This window comes from Anguilla rostrata, chromosome 6, assembly GCF_018555375.3.
Source record: "Anguilla rostrata isolate EN2019 chromosome 6, ASM1855537v3, whole genome shotgun sequence".
Lineage (NCBI taxonomy): Eukaryota > Metazoa > Chordata > Actinopteri > Anguilliformes > Anguillidae > Anguilla > Anguilla rostrata.
The window spans coordinates 45,750,073-45,770,723 of record NC_057938.1 but is presented as its reverse complement, the minus strand read 5'-3'; the positions used below and the strand labels follow the sequence as shown (position 1 = coordinate 45,770,723).

General features: G+C 44.0%; 1 protein-coding gene across 1 annotated transcript in view; it reads right to left on the bottom strand.

The window, feature by feature from the left end:
- Window positions 1-14,975, bottom strand: part of rev3l (REV3 like, DNA directed polymerase zeta catalytic subunit) — a 60,664-nt gene extending 45,689 nt beyond the window's left edge. Inside the window, exon 1 of the mRNA XM_064340001.1 lies at window positions 14,041-14,975. Coding sequence (XP_064196071.1) covers window positions 14,041-14,179 — 139 coding nt within the window. The 5' untranslated portion in view covers window positions 14,180-14,975. The remainder of the gene's footprint in view (window positions 1-14,040) is intronic.
- Between the last annotated feature and the right edge of the window lie 5,676 nt (window positions 14,976-20,651).

Sequence of the window (20,651 nt, the reverse complement as noted above, 5' to 3'; positions counted from 1 at the left end):
TGAACGTAACGTAAAGAGGTACATAAAGGCAGTCTCTACTGCTAGTTGCTTTCCTCTCCTAACCCACAAAGGCTAGCTAGTGAAGCTAGCGACAACTGCAGCAGACCTACGGCAAGAAGGATGGCTTTCTACAACAGCTAAAAGGAACAGTGATCAAAGAATCACCAACATTTTATTAAATAGACTAAATAGTATTGCGAATAAAATCACCAGTTTTTCTTGGCGACTGTCAGTTAACAGGCCTTCCCTTGGAAGGTTGTGGGTTCATGTCCTCCTGAATACAAACGCACTCAGCTCCCATATCTGTATGGAGCTGCTTGTGTATGCCGCACACCTCCCCTGGAACGCACACACCGCACACTTCTGTTAAGTATAAATCAGGTCTTACTCAGGCAGGCCCGCTAAGCTAAATGCAGTGTTTTCCATAGTAATCGTTTCTTCATGCAGACCACCTTCATAAATCTGAACGCCTTACACCACCACTTGCAACAATAACAACAAAAATAGGACCAATGTCGCTAATGAAATCTAACATAATGTGTTGAAATTCTTATTTCAAATAGTTATTCAGGGGCTCTCATCGGGCTCTGTGCTCATCATTAGCATGGGCTGAGCCCTAATTCTAAGAGGCCACAGGATCATGCCTTTATGTCACAAGACAAAGAGCCCACAGTGGTCAAGTATATCTGACTGCAGGATGCGAGAGGGTCAGGGTTGGATGTTGATGGGTGGGGTTTGACATCAAACCCCACTCACTGACGCGTGCAATTGCTTAAAAACAATTCTGCTTTTCCAGTGTCTCCATTGTACTACAGGGGTAGATGTGTAAAGGTTGGGTTTGATATCAAGCCTGCAGTCAGATGCCTCTGGCAGTGGTTGACACACCAGCTTTCATCCAATCAGGGTAGACTAGCTTCAGGTTGCCAGGGTTTCCCCAACAACTGGCCAGATGCCCACAGACAACCAGCCCATGTATGGCACGCACCTTTCCTCTGCCTGGCACTTGCTATCCTGCAGTACTGTGCAGGCCAGTGAAATGGTCTCCGGTTTGTGTGTGTGTAAACTGGAGTAAGACCACATATTTCAGCAAGGCTCTGTTTTGTGTGTATCACGACTGTATATTCAAGAAGCAAAATCAACAATCCCAAATAGATGGAGAAAAAAGGGAATTAAAAAAAAAACATGTATATTATTCTTAGCTAGCTCTTGCTAGCATTGCGACAGTTTGTTTCCTTTGTTACACAGTACTCATTGTAATATTAATTCTCATAAATTTAACACTGTCAGGATGCGCTTGTGGTAATTAATTTTGCCTATTCACTTAGCTACTTGCATTGCCCCTCTGACACACTGAGGCCCAGATGCCAGGCTCCGTTCGAGGAGCATCTCGACAGACTGGACGCTTGGCTGAAGCTTTCAGCGACGCGTCCGTGACCTGATTGTGAGCAATCTGCCCTCGCCGAGCCGCGTCTGCGCCTGCCATGCTAATCTCCGCCGCCGACGCTCACTGCGCTCGCGCGGGCGACCGTCGCCGGGGGTGGTGTCATTAAAAGATAAAAGGGCCGCCACTGCCCGGGTCCCGCACGGGTCGCTGAACCCCGCCTCGCTGCGGGGGAGCCGCGGAAGCCCCCGGAAAGGTAACGCGAACCGACGCGCGTCACTCATCCAAGAGGACCCTCCGGCTCTGGCCTGCGTCTCCTCGTTTTTTGTTTTTTTTAGACCGCCTCGGAGGGTGGCGGGAGACGGAGAGCGCCACAGACCGTGACCGGCGAATTAAGGAGCAGCGCTGCAGTCCCTGGGCCTGGGAGCAGCAGGACTGCGAGGGGAGAGGGCTGTGATCACTGCAGGTGTCGAGACAGTCAACAGACACTGCTGAATGCCCAGTAAAGGGATGAGGTTACCTTTGCTGGCTGGTGCCCAACAGTTACACCCTGCGGCTGTGAACTCCTGGTCATAGTTGGCTAATGACAATGCTTGAGGGCAAGTCTATACGCCCTGAGGTGAATTAATCCCAATCGAACCTCAAGGCTAAAACTAAATGAAAAACCTTAATAACACAGGCAATTTGAATATTTATTCAATAAGCATGGTTTAAAGAAAACTAAGAGGCAGTTGAATCACTTGGAAAAAGGACAGTCAACAATGGTCTGCACATGTACACTCGAAATTTCCCTCCACTAACAGAAAGTTTCACTAGCCAACCATAGCTAGTTGTCTAAATCTTTGAGGTGAGCCAAGCAATAAAAAACTCATTTTTGCTACAGAAAACAAAGTGAAAAAAAAAAATCTCAGTGGGTCTAAACATTGCAATGTTCCTTTTTTTAGGACACTAAAACCAGCATCCCTTGGGCCCTGATGTTTGAAATCAGCAGAAAAACACAGCGTGGTTCCTTTAATAATCATGCAGTAGGAGCACAGAGCTCTGCACCAGCCGAAAGACTCAGCCGTCACACTTCTGATTGCTTTTTAAATATGTTCACCGTTTACTAAAGCATTATGGCCCGCGCTTACACAACGCCTCTTTTTAAAAATTTTAATTCAATTTAAACGAAAGTTCAAACGAAATAAAGGTTTTGTCTGCTGACCCATTTCATTTGCATATTTCAAGCAACTCAGCAGTTGTCTGCGATGCTCAGACGCTTGCTCTGAATGAGGCGTTTGTTTGAAGCCCTAGACGTACCGAGTCTGAGGGGCTTCTGGGACACCGCGCTCTGCTACCTTTCACTGTGATGTGAATAGCCAAGGCCTGTCAATCCTAACTGCGGTTTTCAGTACAGTGACACGGAATTGACCCTCAGTGGAACAGTAGGGAGACTTGGAACGGACTGACGCAGAGGCAGCCGTTTCTCGTTGCCTTCAATACAAACCCACAAATTCGGCCCTTTCTATTTTCACAATATTACTACGTACAAATCCTCGCGTTCATCAGCATTTTATTTATAAACAATTCCGCTGTTGACTTTTTCTGGACCATTTAAATTTAATGCTGCTTGATTAGGCTGGAGTAAAACGCTGCTTGAATGTAACCTGAAAACCTGGCCATTTAGAGGAAAATAGGCTACACAGGGGAAAAAAAATCACAAATTATTTTTATCACATATACTCTAGAATTAGCCTGATATATAATAGCAGTGTGTCATAAATGCTTGTACTATTCCACTGAACATCCTCTTCAGATTATTTTTCTTAAAATTTGAAATTATTATTCACATTTTTGAAGTTTCAATGAATTAACTTTTACAAGAGGGTTACAGACATTTTTAACACTCGTCTCAGTTCAGAATGCCAGTATTTGTAGCGTTTCCCCAGTGCTGCAACATTACTCGTAAATTCGGGAATGGGGAGGGGCTGCACGTGCGTCCTCCGAGACGTGTGGAGCGCTGCGTTTCGCGCAAAGCCTGCACAGGTAGACCCCACAGGTGTGTGATGAACCAGGGGAGTGCTCCTGTCGGGGAACACCCAGCCGACCAAACCACCCTTCCCCTGGACAATGCTACAGCCAATCAAACGCGGCCGTGCAGGGACGCCGGCCTCGTTCCGCGCGGTCCAATCATGGTCAGGGATTCGGTTCTGGACGGTGCGGCGCGTCGCGCACGCAGGGGGGGAAAGCGTGCATTAGCGGGAAGCCCCACCCCTTTCGTCCTTCGGTTTACACAATGCCTCAGACTAATTAGGAAACGGTCCCTTTCATTTCAAGGAGGAAAGAAGGTTTAGTTTAAAAAGGAGGAGAAATTGAATGGCCTCGGTATCAAAGGACGCTTTAATTGCGCAGAGCGTCTTTCACAGCAGCAGAACAGCACCCTCACAACCGAGGGAAATACATTTACAGCCCACTATTTCACAGGTGACCTTAGAAAAAAAACATGGTGGACCACCAATAGGCAGGCAGAAGACAACTGTAATGTGTTTTGCCAAAAAAAAAAGAAGAAAAGAAAATGTTATTAATTTACATCCCTGAACAGCAGAAGCAATTAAAACATATTTTTTTTTAAAAAACACTTTCACAGTTTTTCCTCTTTCCACAGAAACAGAAAATGTCCTTGAAGGCATGCGCCATAAAGGGTCCTGCTTTCCAAACGTTCAGCGGCACGTCAGGCCGGGAGAACACGGATGATTCATACGCACTGATACGGCACCACCGGCAGCTCTAACTCACTGGACGGGCGGAATAAAGGAAGTCCAGCGAGACGGCGGCTATCAAAACGCAATCTGAGTGAGGCTCGAGTCCGAGAAAGCTGCTCGCACGTTTCCGTGGTGGCGAGAGAGAGAGGGAGAGAGAGAGAGAGAGAGAGAGAGAGAGAGAGAGAGACCGTCTGCGCTGAAGTGGTCTGATCAAGCGAAGCGGGCCAGACAGCAGCGCATTTTCCCTTAACATGTCTGCCTGCCTTGCTTTTTTTTTTCTTTTCTTTTTTTTTTGCTCGAGTAAATTTGATATTCATGGCATGCCTCCCTGCCACACATCAGAAGGCGTAAGGGGAGGAGGGATTGGTGCGTTAGGCGAGCCAGAGACGCACGTGCGTGCGCACGCTCGCGCACACACTCCACTCACGCACGCCGCCTTCCGCAGCCGAAATATCGGCGTGGAGAAAAATCTGGGGAGGAGTTTAGAAGGGGGGGGGGGGGCGGTTTCAAATCTCTCCTCACAAAAAAAAACTGATTTACAGACGCTATTTTTAAACGGGAGCCGTGAAACCTAAGCGCGGGGGCACTTTCTGATTTCTAAATAAACGCTTATCGCCGTGTTTTCGTGCTGTCGGGTCAGCGTCGGCGTGAACGCCTTTTAATGCGAGTCCTCTCTCGCGCCGTATTCCCACAGCACTGTCAGAAGCAAGCTTGCTTGCATTTTTTTTTTTAAAAACAAGCCGTGCTATTTTTAGAGGCAGCCCGCCAAACCCCCCCCCCCCCTTAAATAGGCCTATTTTCAAACGGGCTACATCGAGCGCTACGGCGTAAAAAATTGACAATCGCGTTAGTTCCGATGGAAGGAAATGAGGACACACGATACGACAGACCGTGGCTTTAAAATAAGACATGATTAATGGGCACTGCATTCATAAACATTTTTTTTTTTAAAAGCAGTTGTCTGTCTTGGTCCAAAACTTGTATAATGGAAGCAGTATCCATAAAGACTCTGAGTGATACTAAAATACACTGATGAAAGCTCATTTGCATTCAGTTTCACAAATTTATGCGCAAATTTTTGTGCAATCTAGCGGTGTTATTCACATCCAGATATGACTTCCAGCACAGCACGATGGATTCCAAGCAGTCTATGTTCCAAATCATAAAATCTGGCCGCCAAAAATCTTTGGCAATTAAGTCGTAATCCGCCCGAAATTACAAACGACACCACTTGCCTGAAAAAAACAGACAGAGACGTGCCTCTTCTCTGAAAAACAGAAATACTGGTGAGTGCTCGACCGCAGTCCCAGAATGCCTTGCAGTGGGATCGCAGGGTTAGGGTTACAGCCAGGGCAAGTCGCAGCAGACTCTGAGTCACCCACGTGTGCACGCCAACTTCCTGTTCTCCACCCAGACGTGGTGGCTCAGACACACGCGCGCGCTGGGTTTCGCACTTCCTGTGGTGTCTCCCCGACTCCAGTGCGCCGCGCGCTAGCTGCAGAGAGCGACAGCTGAGACAGAGAAGCCCTTCAAGCCGGTTTTTCCCCCACTCGCTGCTCCACGTCGGGCGGCAGCAGTTTAAACCGCCTTTGCAGCCCCAGCGAAATCACTTCCTGTCCGTCTCTAACGGGGGCGAGAGCGGCCCCTGAACCCAGAGCCAAACGCAGACGAGACGTTGGCCCACCCGCCCGCCCACCCAGATCTTATCGGAGCGGAGTGTCGCAGAGCGTTTCCGTAGCTGCCTGAGAGCAACTGTGCCGTATCAGAGTTCGGCGCGATGAGGAGAGGAAGCTGAGGGGCCGGAGGGCGGCGCAGACCAGGGCAGGCCTGAGAAAACGGCTGCGGACGCCAGCCACTCTGGGCGGTGTGGAGGAGGCTCGGCCAGACAGAGGAGGCACCGGACTGCGGACGCACCGAGCATTTTAAACTCATCCTGAAACCACTCCCCCTCCCTGCGCCCCACCCCACCCCACCCCACAACCTCCACAGCGCCGCCTGTGTGTTCTAACACAGCACACGTCTCCTATCGATCAAGTCTCTCCTCTGAGGCTCCAAACTCCATACGTCAGAGATCATCCCTTTACGATTCCGCGTTGTGAGCTCTTACCTTTGTCGCTCACAGTAAAAGTGGCTCTTTTCCAACTGAGCCAACTGTGGGTCTAGGGCCCTCGGAAACACTGCATCACTTATTTACCAACAAAGACGAGAGGCTAATTTACCCCCTCGCGCGGGCTCCCCACGTAGAGTTCGCAGAGCGGGAGGAGCCGCTACCATGACTACACCGCCGAGACGAGGAGCCGACTGCAGCCCCATCAATAACCTGCCAGTCTGCATATTCATCAGACACGTTCACTACCAGCCGATCTATCAACTCTGACGCTCCCGCACAGACGACTTTAACCCCGGCCGAACAAACAGGTGCCACCGCTGAAGAGCCTCTTTGACTCTGACCCTCACCTCCATTTTGCACTCTGCGCGGAGACGCTGCGTTCGTTCTCAATTCACCCAGGAGAGGCGATTCTGAGAAAATTAATGGCAGATTCAGACAAGGAGAGAAGAGTGCTCCATCGCATAATAAACTGGGACGTGCCAGAGTCGCAATGATAAAAATCGGTGTGCTCTGCTTAAGTCGGGGTGTAGAATTGCAACAGATAGAGGAAGAACAACCGTTCCCTTATGAGTCGATCTGGAAAGCAGCAACCGTTAAAGGAATGTAACGCAACCTAGCGTACAGCAATGCACCGCAGTGTAGCGCGTTTCAGATCGCCATAGAAACATGCGGGACTGGATAAGTGGAAGAGGCCAAACTGGGGTTAGCACTTGACTTTGGGACTGCTCCTGTCCCATTAGCACTGGTTTACACTGTACACGGAGGACAGAAAGGCCCTTCCCCCAGCAGCATGTGGCAAGTTCTCTGTGAGGTGAATGGAGGCAAATCACACTTACGAGGGCTAATGCTACAAATATCAGGAGTGACTGTTTTGGGATAGGAGGTTAAGTGGCAATGAAGCGATACGCAATTTGAGGTAGGACGCATGCAGGCCAATCGCATTTCAATTCTCCAGCAGTGCTAAAGACGCAGACCGCAGTACCGCGGTCACGGCTCCGTAGTGCTTCGCTCCCTCTAATTCCAGCCAAATGAAGGACATCAGCCGTGAATTAAGACGGTAATGATAACAATGCCAGCCGCACGCGGTCATTACGGTTCCTCGCTGGCTGGCTGACGCCGGGGCCGCCCTCGAACGCAGCCGGCTGCACGCGCGCCCGGCGGAACGCTCCGGCCGCGGGCGAGCCGGAGCGCTAAACGGCATCGCTCCGTCCCGGGAGCGTGGCAGAAGGGGCCGGGAGCGCCAGCGCTCCGACGCTCCGATCCTGCCTCCAGAACACTCTGCCGCAGAGGTGTGTTCAAACCTCTACAGTTGAACCGGGGAGAAGCCGGCGAAGCCATCGACCTCCAGGGCCCACGCACTGTAGCAAGGGCACCGCGTCGCCGCGAGGGAGCGGCACGGCTTCCCGGGATGAGTTTCCGCCGCCGCCCCTTACAACCACCAGCGGGGCGACCGGTCGCAATCCCGGTGCAATTTGCGAGTCAAATTGCGACGCAATCAGATTTTTTTTGTCATCATCATCTTCCGCAGTAGGAAACCCTGCCAATGCACTTGCGTTAATAAATCTGGACTGTAATGATTCCAACAGCGGCCAGGGCAGCATCGTCCAGGGTAGAGGGGTATCGGTCGGCAGGGTATCCCCGTCTTCATCAATCAATTGACCCTACTGGACCCCCCCCCCCCAACTGCATGTCAGTCACAGAGCCCTCCGCAACAATTTGAAAAGAAGCGCATGCTAGTTTACGCTCTCCTAGAATTGCAGAAGATGGGGTAGGGACGAACCGAGCGAAAGATTATGACTGTCCGTTAAAATTTGGGAGGAAATGGGGAATGAAACCAATAAACAAATAATTAAATAGTCGTTCTGGTGGTGGAACTGCCATTTCACACGGCCTATGTCAATAAATGACTCAATGGAACCACTTACACAGGATGAACAATCTCACTTGAAGAGTCAATGTGTTCTACTCGGAGCACCCGCTCAGTAGCTTGCTGGCTTCCACCAACCAGAGAAAAATGCAGTAGTAGCTCATTCAAATGCAAAAATGAAATATGTGGTTGTGAAGTCACCGACACTAAATCACGCAAGTAGAATAACTCTCCACGCAGTGCCATTTGTAGAAGGTAAACTCGGTAGCCGACTGTTACCATACTGGGGACATCACTCAGCCGAAGAAGAAAGTTAACCGTGTGGAAAATGACCTCATGGTTACTTTTTAACATTGTCAAATATAAAAAATATCACATTAAACTGGCCTATTAAATTGTGCTCTTAAAAAAAAAAAATTTAAAACAGTGTCCGAAATGTCCATATCAAATTATTTAGACAATAATTAATTCAAGAATTTTGGCTTATGAAAGAAAAAATAACACAAGACGCGTTACTGAATTGGAAAAGGGAAATCTCTCAAATATGCAAGAGAGGGGATTTAGACTTTTTTCTCCTATTATAAAATTATTTGCACGTCCACGATTTGTCACCATTCAGTATTCGGTACATTGTTGAAGTCAATTCAAAAAGTAATCTAATTCCAAATTTTTTACAATTTCTACGTAAAAATGTTCTGTGTGCACACAGTTCTAAAAAAATGCCAGAGGCTACACAATAATCCTACAAAGGCAGCCCACATCATGACAGTGATGAAAAAAAAAACTAAAGACTGGAATTGATTGATATCTTGAGGATATGGAAAGTTTTGCTTTCAGAACTCGGAGTGCAGTGGCCCATCACTGAATCCTAAAACCCTTTGAAACCAGATAACTTTGTGAAAGAGTTCCAAAATTCTTCCAGCAACGCAAGGCACCGATGACAAACAGACACAGAGCGTGTAAAAGCTTACCACACGGGCCTAAAGACATTTAGGAAGTACTGCTACACACGCACGCAAGCAGTGCATTCATCAGACGCTGAGGCGGACATAACATTCATTGATAAAATCATAAAAAAAGCAATGCGGCAGTATGGAAGTGGGCCACAAATATCATCAGTGAGCAGACAGGTCACCTTAATGGTTAATAAAGCCAGGCTCGCTGGCAGAGAGAGGGGTCAGCAAAGGTCCTTGCGGCCGACTCTTCAAATGGGGCCTTTAAAACTTCTAATTGCCACTGCAGTCACGAGAGATCTCACCCCAGGATTCTCCACAATAACACTGCAGTCTTGCAGGGATTATCCAGGGGACTGAGCAAGATTCCCTTTGTATTTTATGGATCTGCGGTTTGGACACACTTGTGGATAAAATGTTGCAGCTACTTCTGGAAGACCAAATAAAGCTTAGTTGCAATAAAAATTATTTCAGGCACAGTGACATGCAGCATTTCCTGACAACATGCTTTACAACTGGGGGAAAAAACCAGACTTGAATGCTATCATAAAACACAAGCAGATAATGAATAAACAGCCCGAAAAGGCTAAATAACACAATTAAAATAAAGAGGGGAATGCCATTTCTACAGAGACAAATGCCTTCCTACTAATGAACCATCCGGTCTCCAAATCCCCTCCATTATCCTGTTAATGGATATAGGAGGAATTCCTTCAGATGGCATTAAAGTTTCCTGGTGTGATGAGTTTGTGGGGGTGCGGGGGCCTCACGATTTATCAAGCTCTGTGGTCCACTGCTTGACCCCCCTCATTTAGGTCAATTGGTCGTGCAGCGCCCCCCCATCCCCATCCCCCCTATCCCCCCCTCCCCCCTCACTGAACATGCACACACAAGCAGAGGCTTATCAGGCCTCAACCAAGCCTAAAAAAACAACAGGCTGTGTGCAACTCTCAAACTGCACATCACAAGCACTGTCTGCCCTGAACACAAGGAAGACCACATCGTCCCTTCAAAGGAGAGCACGAGTAGGCCTCATATCTTTCAGTGCTTTCTCGGTCACTCGCTAATTTACAAGCGTCAGGTGTTCTTACACGAGGGTAGAAAACTCTGCATCGTGCGTACGTCCATGCAGCTGCATACTCGGGTTTCTTAATTACCAGTCATCACACTGTCTGACTAGCCAAAGTCATGTATGTCAAATTGACAAATAATGGGTTTAAATACAAGTACAACAGGCTTAAATACACATGGATGTATTTTGATCTGGATGCCGCCTTGAATCCTTTGACAACAGCGTATTGGGAGGCATTGCGCTGCGGAGTATAAAACAGTGCAGCGGTCTCCTACACGTGGAGCCTGGCCGATAACGAAAGAACAAAGCACAAACAGGAAAAGTGGTGTCGGATGACCAGGGAATGGAGGGAAGGGGAGGCGGAGGAGCAGGAGAAGGGGGGGGTTCTTGCGTGCCAGAGCTTGGCTCAGGTCAATGGAGGACAGGACAGTGTGAGAGAAATACAATTTTGTCACTCATAAACAGAAGCACTCAAAGAAATTGGTTTCAAATAAGGGCAGGTTTCTGCAACGATTAAAATCTGAGAATTTTTTTATAAAACTTTTTTCCAGCTTCTCCTACCCTTTACTCCAACTTACAGGAGTGATTTTTCATGTTCCTTACTAACAACGATCTGAAAGATCGGATTATGACCTATCCCTTAGATTTAGGACACAAATGGTACATTTGCATTAGCCTGTGTCTTCAAAAGGGCATACTACTGTGCAAACCTGAAAGTAATTTGATTTGCATTTCTTTTCATGCAATCAATCAATCAAAACACACATTCTGGAACAAGATCATCATATAGCCTATATATATAGAATTGCAATCTCTGTAAGCGGATCATATTGATTTATTTAAACCCAATTAATGGTGTAGAGGGTTTGAGTGCAAGGAGTATTTCAATAATGTATTTCTTAATTTTGCAAGCTCACCAACAGACCAGCAATTAATATGGCAAAATATGTCTCCTAGGTTACCTCAGATAATGGTTCTGCTACTGTGATTTACAATAAAGGCCTAAACATTTAAATTCAATAAGTATGACTGTGAAAATTCTAATCAGAATAACATTCTAACATCATATTATTTAAAAAAACAATACTTGCAGCAAGCATAATTTTGCATTTCAAAATGACTACAAAAGGGTCATTTTGGATTTAACCACAAAAGAAATTATGAAATAGGCCTATATGACAAGGATCATCAGGAAGATAAGAGAAAAAAATCATTTTGGTACATTTATTCCTACAGAGAAATGTACTGTGCACAGCTCACAAAAGCCATTTTGACAAGATTTTTAATGTCAGTGTTACAGCATAAACGTAGGGGTTCTCTCTGCTGGAAGGGTGTTGTCCGAGTGGACAGCCCAGCCAACTTTAGCAAAACTTACAAAACATTGCAATGATCAAAAACACAGGACCTTCTATTCTTTCCAGATGGTGATGCGTATTATTTTGGGAAAAACAGGAACTAATAGGGACTTGCAATGTCACAAGCAATGTGGGTGTCAACTTTACCAGGAGGCCATATAAAAGTAGGCTAACTGTGATGAAAATTCCAAAAATAGGCCAGGCCACTATCTTCATATATGAAAGACAAGTGCCTTCTATAGCCTACTATTGAGAACAAATGCACTGACAGGACCCTTTGTCCACCATCAGCCCCAGTAACTCGTCAAACTTTAAACTACAGACCACTACCAAGTAGCCAAAACCTTACTCCACAAACATCTGTCCAAGTAAACGTGCGGGATTAAAAAACCCGGGAAATCAAGCAAGTTTTGTTCTATAGAACAGCCTGCAATGCAAGAGAATTATGTATGGCACCCTAAAGGAAAGATGCCATCACCCTGTAATGACAGCAAGTTATGATTATTTTGGAACCATCAACGTAATCAACAGTTTTATGCAGGTCGGTCAAAAATCAAGTGCAAATGATAATGATGGCGATAAAACCTGAAATCCTTGCGAAACCTTTGTACTAGTCCTCCAGGAGCACTTCACTGCTTGGGCACAGTACATTTCTCAATGATGTGCACAGTTGGGAGACAAACTACTTCACAGAGGACAAAGCAAATAGATATTTTATTTAGCCCATTTATTTTTTTCCTTATTCAAACACAGAATGGTAACAGAAAACGTTTGGTACATCCACATCGTTGAAAATATCATGCAGTAGTTACATTTATTTCTTCCATGACAGCCATCAATTAATGTCTTTAAATGTATGCGCTGAACATTAGCAGAACAAAAAAAATTCAGTCTTAACCTACCATTGCATTAGACACCTATTGGCAATTGGCAATCCCCAAAGCAAAACACCGGATTTCTTAGAAGTGCAAAAAAAAAAAAAAATATTTCTGGTCCTTAATTCTGTCTTACATTTTTTATGGAACTTGTAAAATATTTTACACAAGGTGTCAAATATTCTCTAAATTACAAATAAAAATCAGGTCAGCATATCAGGATGAACAAAGCCTATGCTTTAACATAGAATTACTGTATAACTGATCATAAGAACAGATTTGGACAGAGAAAATACCAGACACCAGTCCCAGTCCCTGTATGCTTTATAGTGATCCAGCTCAACAGAACAGTGTGCTGATGAATTGCAGTGTCCTTACACATTACAAGTCTAATATTAGGGCATGGTTCTAGGTCAAAACTTTGTTTCCATTAGAGTGAGAGGGGAGCATCTTACGCATATAGCAGGGTCTTACACGTGCCAAAATCACAGCAGCTCTTGGAAAGACTGCATAAAGCTGTGGCAAGTCCTCAGGTATGCCCAGCAACGGGCCAAATGTCTTCACATGGACTGTAAGCGCACAAGAAACAAATAGGTCCTCTTCGCTGACAAGCCCAATTCTCAACAACAACAAAATGCCAAGAATATGATCAAATCCAAAATGGGTGGGTCCGCCTTTGTTTTTTTTAATGTAGCAGATGCCAGATATGGGTACAAATCTGCAGACGTCCCTGAACAATTACCGGTTTCCACAGTAACAGAAAAATAATGATGCACCGTACAGCTGAACGAGGCCTGCGCTCGAGTGCTTCAAGAGGGTAAAGAGACTGTATTTAAACAGCAAAACAAAGGAAACGTTTACTGCATAGATAAAAACATATTTCAAGGTATGTTTATACTAAGGTTATCAGCTGAGAATTTAATCGATTTTTAAGATAAATTTCCCCCCACCCCTCTTAGGCAGTTAACCAAGATTCTTTTCCGCTGTCTTATTTATACTCTTCCTTATGCTGTGGGACGTTACTTGTATGCATTACAGTGTTAGGCACATCATTCAACTAATCTCTAATAGCACAGGTAATGTGTCATCAATATATGCAAAACAAGTAGTAAGACACGCTTAAACACACCGCAACAATGGTAGCTGGGTTAGCATGTAGCCAACTAGATAGCTAGCGATCCGTGCACCGTCCACGTTGAGGAAAAGCACAGCTAATACAGATGAGTGAGAGACGTTAAGCCTCTAGTCCTGGAAAATACTCGCAAACAAAGCGAGCATTGAAGAATGCGCCAAATGGCTAAATAACATCCTCGGGACAACGACGCTGGACCTGTAGCTATAACTTTTCGTAAAGCATTATGTACAAAAATACACGATGACACCATCTAAGTCACATAGTTATCAAGACATAACGTTAGTGTACCGATTAGCTCGGTAGCTCGTCAGTGTTGCGAACTAGAGAAACGCCTAAAAATATAAGTTGAAAACACAGACAATCAATAAACGGAGTATCCTCGATTCACATGGATAAGCAAATTAACCAAATATGTTTTCTTAAATGCAGGTAATCATCCGCAGAGCAAGAACTTTGCTGTCCACTCAACAACAACAGGCGTGAAGCGCGTGGCGGTAACATGCAACTGTAGGGGTGACCCTTATAATTAAAAACGAAATTGGCACACATACCTGCCGGTGTTGCCCCGAAGATCCGAACCACTGGCACCCTCTTCACATCACTCTCTCTGAATTCAGAATAACAAACGTCCAGGTCTTTGATGGGACTTGCCATGTAGTAGTCTGCGGTAACGATGCGGACTGCAAACATGATTGCTGTTGTGGAGATTAAAAACTACGAGCACGTAGAGTATGAACTGGGGCAACATCCAGGAAAAAACGAGATTTCTTTGTCCCGATGACAATTCCGGCCAGTGAGGTACAGTGTATAAATTCAATCTTTTTAAGTACAACTAATAATTGCAAACCAAATCCTTGATGTTTTCACAGAGGAGACACGCGGGGTTGCTCCTATTGAGACAAACATGATTTCTAGCTAAGAAGTAGGAGTAATCCGAGCTGCAGCTGTTGAAATCATACCGTAATGGTGGTTTCTTTACCACTACCGCTATGCTGCTCCTGAACCGATGTTGTCCGACTTTTCAGCATCAAAACTGCAACCAGTCTTAGCAATAGATAACGGAGACAATAACGTGTTTCCACCAGCCGTGCCTATAGTTTTAACATCGAGGACTCGGTCTTCAGATAATCGGAAAGCACTTTCTTTTCACTCTCAGTGTGTCCGGGTGTTACCGCATATCCTTTCGGAAACATTTTTATTGTTTGCTTATCCTTTGGGAATCTTTCTAGTAATATTTCACCCAAAAAATGATAGCTAGCGACCTAGCACGATAGCGAAATCATTACGGTTAAAAATCCAATGTGGCAGCCCTTCTGCCTCTGGTTGTGTGCTTTCAATATGCCACTACGGGCATGTTCCCCCTTCTCTGTAATATGATCACAGCACTCTTCAGTAACCCTAATCAACACCATTCCTCTCCGGCAGACCCTCCCCTATCCTCCTCCTCTACTGGTTAGCTACTGACACACTGCAGCATTCTCAACAACACACAGGTCACAAGAGTCATCATCCAGTCCCATTTGATGATTTAAGAACTATCTAAAACTCGTATTTTAATTGGCTGTTTTATGGTTGTATCTACGTTTTCATTGGCTCCATGCATACTGAGGCGGGACTTTATGATTTCCATACACGCATCACATTCTGTTTAATGTTATGAAACCGTATCTTTGGCTTGTTTCTCTGCAAAACTATAGAACTAGAAATTACGTTGTACATTTACTCAATGTATACGCTCCTTCCTCTTTGGTGCTATAAAAAAACATATTTCAATCGTTAACCCATAATCATGCATGCACCCTCAAATAGTTCTATAATCGTATTTGAGAAAGGAACTCGATTACCCATGTATAATTCGAGGTTGACTCTCATCCGGAGTGAAGACCAATCAAACAATGAGTTTTGCAAAAATGACCAATTAAAGATGGTGATATGGGTGATTCATTGGTACCATTTGGGCCTGGACGGTATCTCCGAGTACTAGGTTCCCTCCCTGAAATGTATCCACAACAGCTCAACGATTGGCTCTCATTAGTGACTGACATTTTGTGAGACATGTGCGTCTACAAATACGGGACAGACTATTATTTTGTTTCAGCGATACATTTTCTCAGTTTCTATGATTGGATTGCTAGTGTATTCTTAGCGCTGTGATTGGACACTGCCGGGGCGTGAATCCCACGGTACGCAAGGCCACAGGCTTCCGGTTATGGAAGGAAGGTATTAGAGCTGTCTTAAAAACACACCCCAAAAACGAAACCGGTTGCTAGGGCTGGGATTCTGGCTGTGGATGACAGGACCCGGAGGCCCGAGCTAGCCATTTTCAATTTGTTGTTTTTCCGAGAAATAATACATATTCGCTGATTAGTTATTTAACCAGTGGAAGCTAACTTACACTTTGAGAATTTCCAAATAGCCAAGTTAAATCCTTACTAACTAATAATGACGTTACGTAGTTATGATTGGCTACATTGTAATTAGATCCGGCCAGATGAGCAGTTCTTTCAAGCTTGTGGTTTGCTGTTATTATTGCAAGCCAGTTGGAACTAGTCGCATGTCGCACTATAACTTCTGATGTGAATGGCCAGAAACTGCAAGTTGTAGCGAAGGAAAGTGGAAACCACTTCAAAAGGCTTTCACTTATTTAAGTTTGTAAAATTTCTTATGCCTATTTAAAAACAGTCTCGTGCACTTGAATTCTCACGTGAAATTAATCGTATCACAATCTTCAAAGAAATGAAAACGACATATTTAACAAACTTTTTTCCAAGGGACAAATGATGTATAACGTACATTTTGAACATAATTTCATGATTTGAAAGTGTCTGGCAAAGGTCTTAGAGTATTTAAATATTTTAAATATATTTTGTTTTGTGCAGTCCATTCATTCATTAATTGTCTTTTCCGTTCAGGAACGCATGTCATCCCAAGTTGAGAACATTGGAAGACTAATGATGCGTTTGATGCCTATAATTGATTTAAACACTTTGTTAAATATCGCACTGTTTTCATACAATACCCCAAAGCTATTTAAAAATCATATAATGTACACGGATGACTTGGGCAGGAAAAAAAACTTTTGCAATAGTCCCAGCTCACCTGAAAGCCTTTTTATAGTCTTATATTGCTACTGCAGTTACATATTTAATGACTGTTATTGTTGTTCATGTAACTGTAATTTGCAAGTATTGTTTTGTTGCTTTATTTTCTGGATTGCACTTTTGTTGTACAAGATGTCTTTAAATGACATAGGGAATAGCTGAATGGCTTTTTAGAAATTTTGTACTTTAAATGAAGAAATTTGAAGAAAATGAAGATTGATTTTGTCTGGTAGTGGTGACGGTTGTGTGAGACGGTGACATATTTGGGAGTTTCTCTCAGTGAGTATAGCAATACAAGGTTATTCTGTTTATTGAGGGCTTATCTGTGACAGTAATAATCCACGAGTGGTGATTATGTGTTTGCTTGACACAAAACTGGAACAGGGCTACTGCAGCCTTCTAATGGTGGTCTGTTAACATTATAGTTCAGACATGACTTACCGTATTTCGCAGAATGTCATTTGAAGATACAAGCAAACAAATCCTTGTTGAGCATGTAATTTGTCAAGCGACTACACTAGTTTTGCTTGAGAAGAGATAACTGGTTAGCTACTGTTTTGTACTGTGGGTCACTCAAGCTAAATATAAAGACTCACGAGTAGCATTATACATCTGTGTTTCACTTGTACCCCCTTGTTATATATTGGTGTTATGGGCATTATGGCTTGGATCAAAATGAGATTTTACCAGCGTCAGCTGTTCCTGGGAGTCTGACAGGAAAGATCATAATTGGCCTTAGCATTGCTCAGGTTCAGAGGGTGTTGAGCTGACAAGGTAGGATGGCAGATCATTAATCACTACCTCGAACTTCTATGACATTCCAGGAAATGGAATGTTGTTGAATTTTTAGGAATCACTGTACATCTACATCTTGATTTCCATTGCAGATTTAATAGAAGTCTGAAAATAACACAAGGATCCAATCTGGCAGGATTTATAATTAACATTTCTATGTACAGCAGGCAGCCTAGTTTTATGGATGACTCATCGTTGTCTTCTGTAACATTATTACAAGGCCAAGGATAAACTAAATAAATGGTATACTTGCAGAACGATTGGTAGAATTCTAACAGTCCTTCACAAATGAAATTACTTTAAAACCCCCTGGAAAATACAAAGCGATTATTGAAGTCAGTTAAATATAAGATTTTGCGGCTCAGTATTTGTCCTGAAAGTATTTCCCAACTACAATAACTTTTTAGGTCCAGTGTGCTTTTAAAATGGGTTATATGATCATAATCGATCATTTGTTTTCATCTTCACTTCCAAACTACAATAAAGTTTTTGGACTAATGTGCTTTTAAAATGGTTTATACGATCATAACCGATCCTTCAGTTTAATATCTTTCTAACAAGTGAACTCAGAATCCAGAAACTATATAATCAACTGGATGCTTATCTACCTACATTTTTTTTGTACTTGGGAGATCCCACATTGTGTGTGTATGAGCAGCTTGGTCCGCTCTCTCCCTTGATGACTCCAGGTCCCTGGATCTCCCTGCAGGTTCATAAGACTACTCCTCCCAGCGATATAATTCTAATAGGAGCCAAAGTAAGCGGAGAGGAAACTTCATTACACGCGGGCCGGCTCGCAGACAGTAGCTGTCACTCCCGCACCCCCCTCCCCCCCCCACTCCCCCACGCGTGGAGGGGGTGCGGAAGGCCCGGCCGTCCTGCTTTCCTTCGGAGCGGGTTAGCAGGCTAGCCTCGTGCTTTTCTTATAATGCACCTCCCTGGCTCGGCTCCCGAACCATGTAGTTCACATGAGGACAATGCGCAGAGCACAGGCCCGGGCTCTCCGGCACGCCGCTGCGCATGCTCGCGGCGGCTCTCTGGCGTATCTGCAGACGGATCTGAGGGTGCAGGAGCGCGCCGGTGTGGCGGGGGCCCTCCGTTACTCCGCCAGACACTCGACTCCCCTCAGAAGGAAATCGTGCCTTGTTATTGCGGAACAGCACTGCAATGCCAGTGACGAGGATTGGAATAAGTCAGTGCTGTACAAATCAATATGATTCAGCATCATCAAGTATTTGTATTAAGTAAAGGCTACTATTAGTTTAATAGTCTTAATTATGTTTGTATGAAGTCAAAAGCAAAAAGCCTGGACGATTTGTGTCTGCTTTTTGTTTGCATTGTCATGGCCAATCTCTTTTTTTTTTTTTTTTTAGATGTGGCTATTAGATATATTGCTTTTGAAAAGGACTCAGTCATTTGAATCGACCCATTATCGTTCAAAGGGAAGAGAAGTGCTGCAGATCTCAACGAAATGGCATGAACTATGATAAAATTTCACAGGTATTCCCTCCTGATTTAAAATTTAAAACCTCACTGCTGCCGGTACTTAGAAGGCTCCCTTTCTCCTGCTCCGGAGAGAAGCATAAACCTCTCCGAGCCCCCGGTTCACACCGAGCACGTCACATTTAATGACTTCCTGATGATGAAAAATGTTTCATTTGCATTTCATCTGGACTGAGTGCAAACAGCTGCCAGAGCCAGCATTGACTGACCTTGAGGGGGGAGGGCCCGGTCTCTCCGCCAGCCAATCAGCATCAGTGAGAGATATTACATTTGCCTAACAGTTTGCCGGGAGGTAAGAATGCAGTTTTTCCCCTTATCTCATATGTCTTCAGATATCAGAGGTAAATTAAAATCCTGCTCAATTAGGCTGTTTTGGTTATAGCTAGTACTGTTTCACAAGTGGCATTCTATGCACTTCAGCCTCAGTAGAGTGAGAAAAAAATGTCCCCTCCCCTCATAATTCATACTTACTGTTTAATATACACATTGTGTGCAAACAGTCTGTCTAACAATCTGCAGTGAGGGGCTAAATATATGGCCGAAAACTTTATTTAAAGACTAGACCTGGTAGACATCATACTTCACAGCGAGACTTCATAACCTTATCTACTACCTTATCAGGTGACCCAGCTCAGTTTACCAAGGTTGATCAATCACATACCTTTCTGATAAGGTGACAGATTCCTGTTAAAAATGATTCATTTTAACTTTAGGTTGACTGTTAGTTACCATGGTCCGTTCAGATAAGACTGCGGTCACATGAACATGAGTTCTGTTGCTTTGGCAAAAGAGATTTATAGAGGCAAGAAACTATAGAATTAATGCTGAGCAGTTTGTTTAGCTACATGCCATAACATAGTATATCACAGAAGAATGAGACAGGCCCTTCTCATTTCTCATTAATCTATAGACAAAAGTATCAATTCAATATTTGATATAAATCAAACACGTTCTTTGATATATAGGTCTGATGAAAAACTGAAGATTATGCCATTTAAAGATGCTGTAGCGCATTCTCTATTCACTGTTATTGTGTTTTAAATAAAAGACTGAATTTAATCAGAAATAATTAGTACATTATCTATTCATATTTGTCCCTGATTGTAGTGGTAGCAGAAAGACTTGGTTTAATGTATATCCATACTTGCATTAGTTATTATTTCACTCTCAACATGATTTAAAAACAGATAAAACGCATCATAGTGAATTTTGGGATTTGTGTGAGATTCAAACCTCCATTGTCAAGGAGGTGACAGATTGATACTTTTGTAAGTGTTCCAGGGAATTATAAATCACAGGTAACACAAACAGAACCTTCAGTCCAAGGTATTTTCACGCCCCCTTCATTGTATGTGCCACAACACGCATTAAACAAAAAGGCTGAGTACAAGAACTAAAAGAAGTCGAAATGTCTTCTCATGAATCCTGGGAAGAAATATTTTGTTTTTGGGAGTGACCGATAACAACGTTCAAATGTATCTTTCTTGTGCTTCTACCTGATATGCTAACATTCCCGAATGTTACCTCTTGGCTTGAAAGACCTTATTTTCAGAGTACATTGATTTATTTTACTTAAAATACAACAGAGTCACCTATCTGTCATATGGATGATATGGAAATATCTCATAACGAAAGGGACTGCTGATTAGGTATGTATTTTATAATGTTGTTGCTCAGTACATATGTAGAAAATCTCTGTAAATGACCACTAACAGGGAGAAAAATATCAGCAGATAACATGCCAATGTCTCTGACAGTGGAGT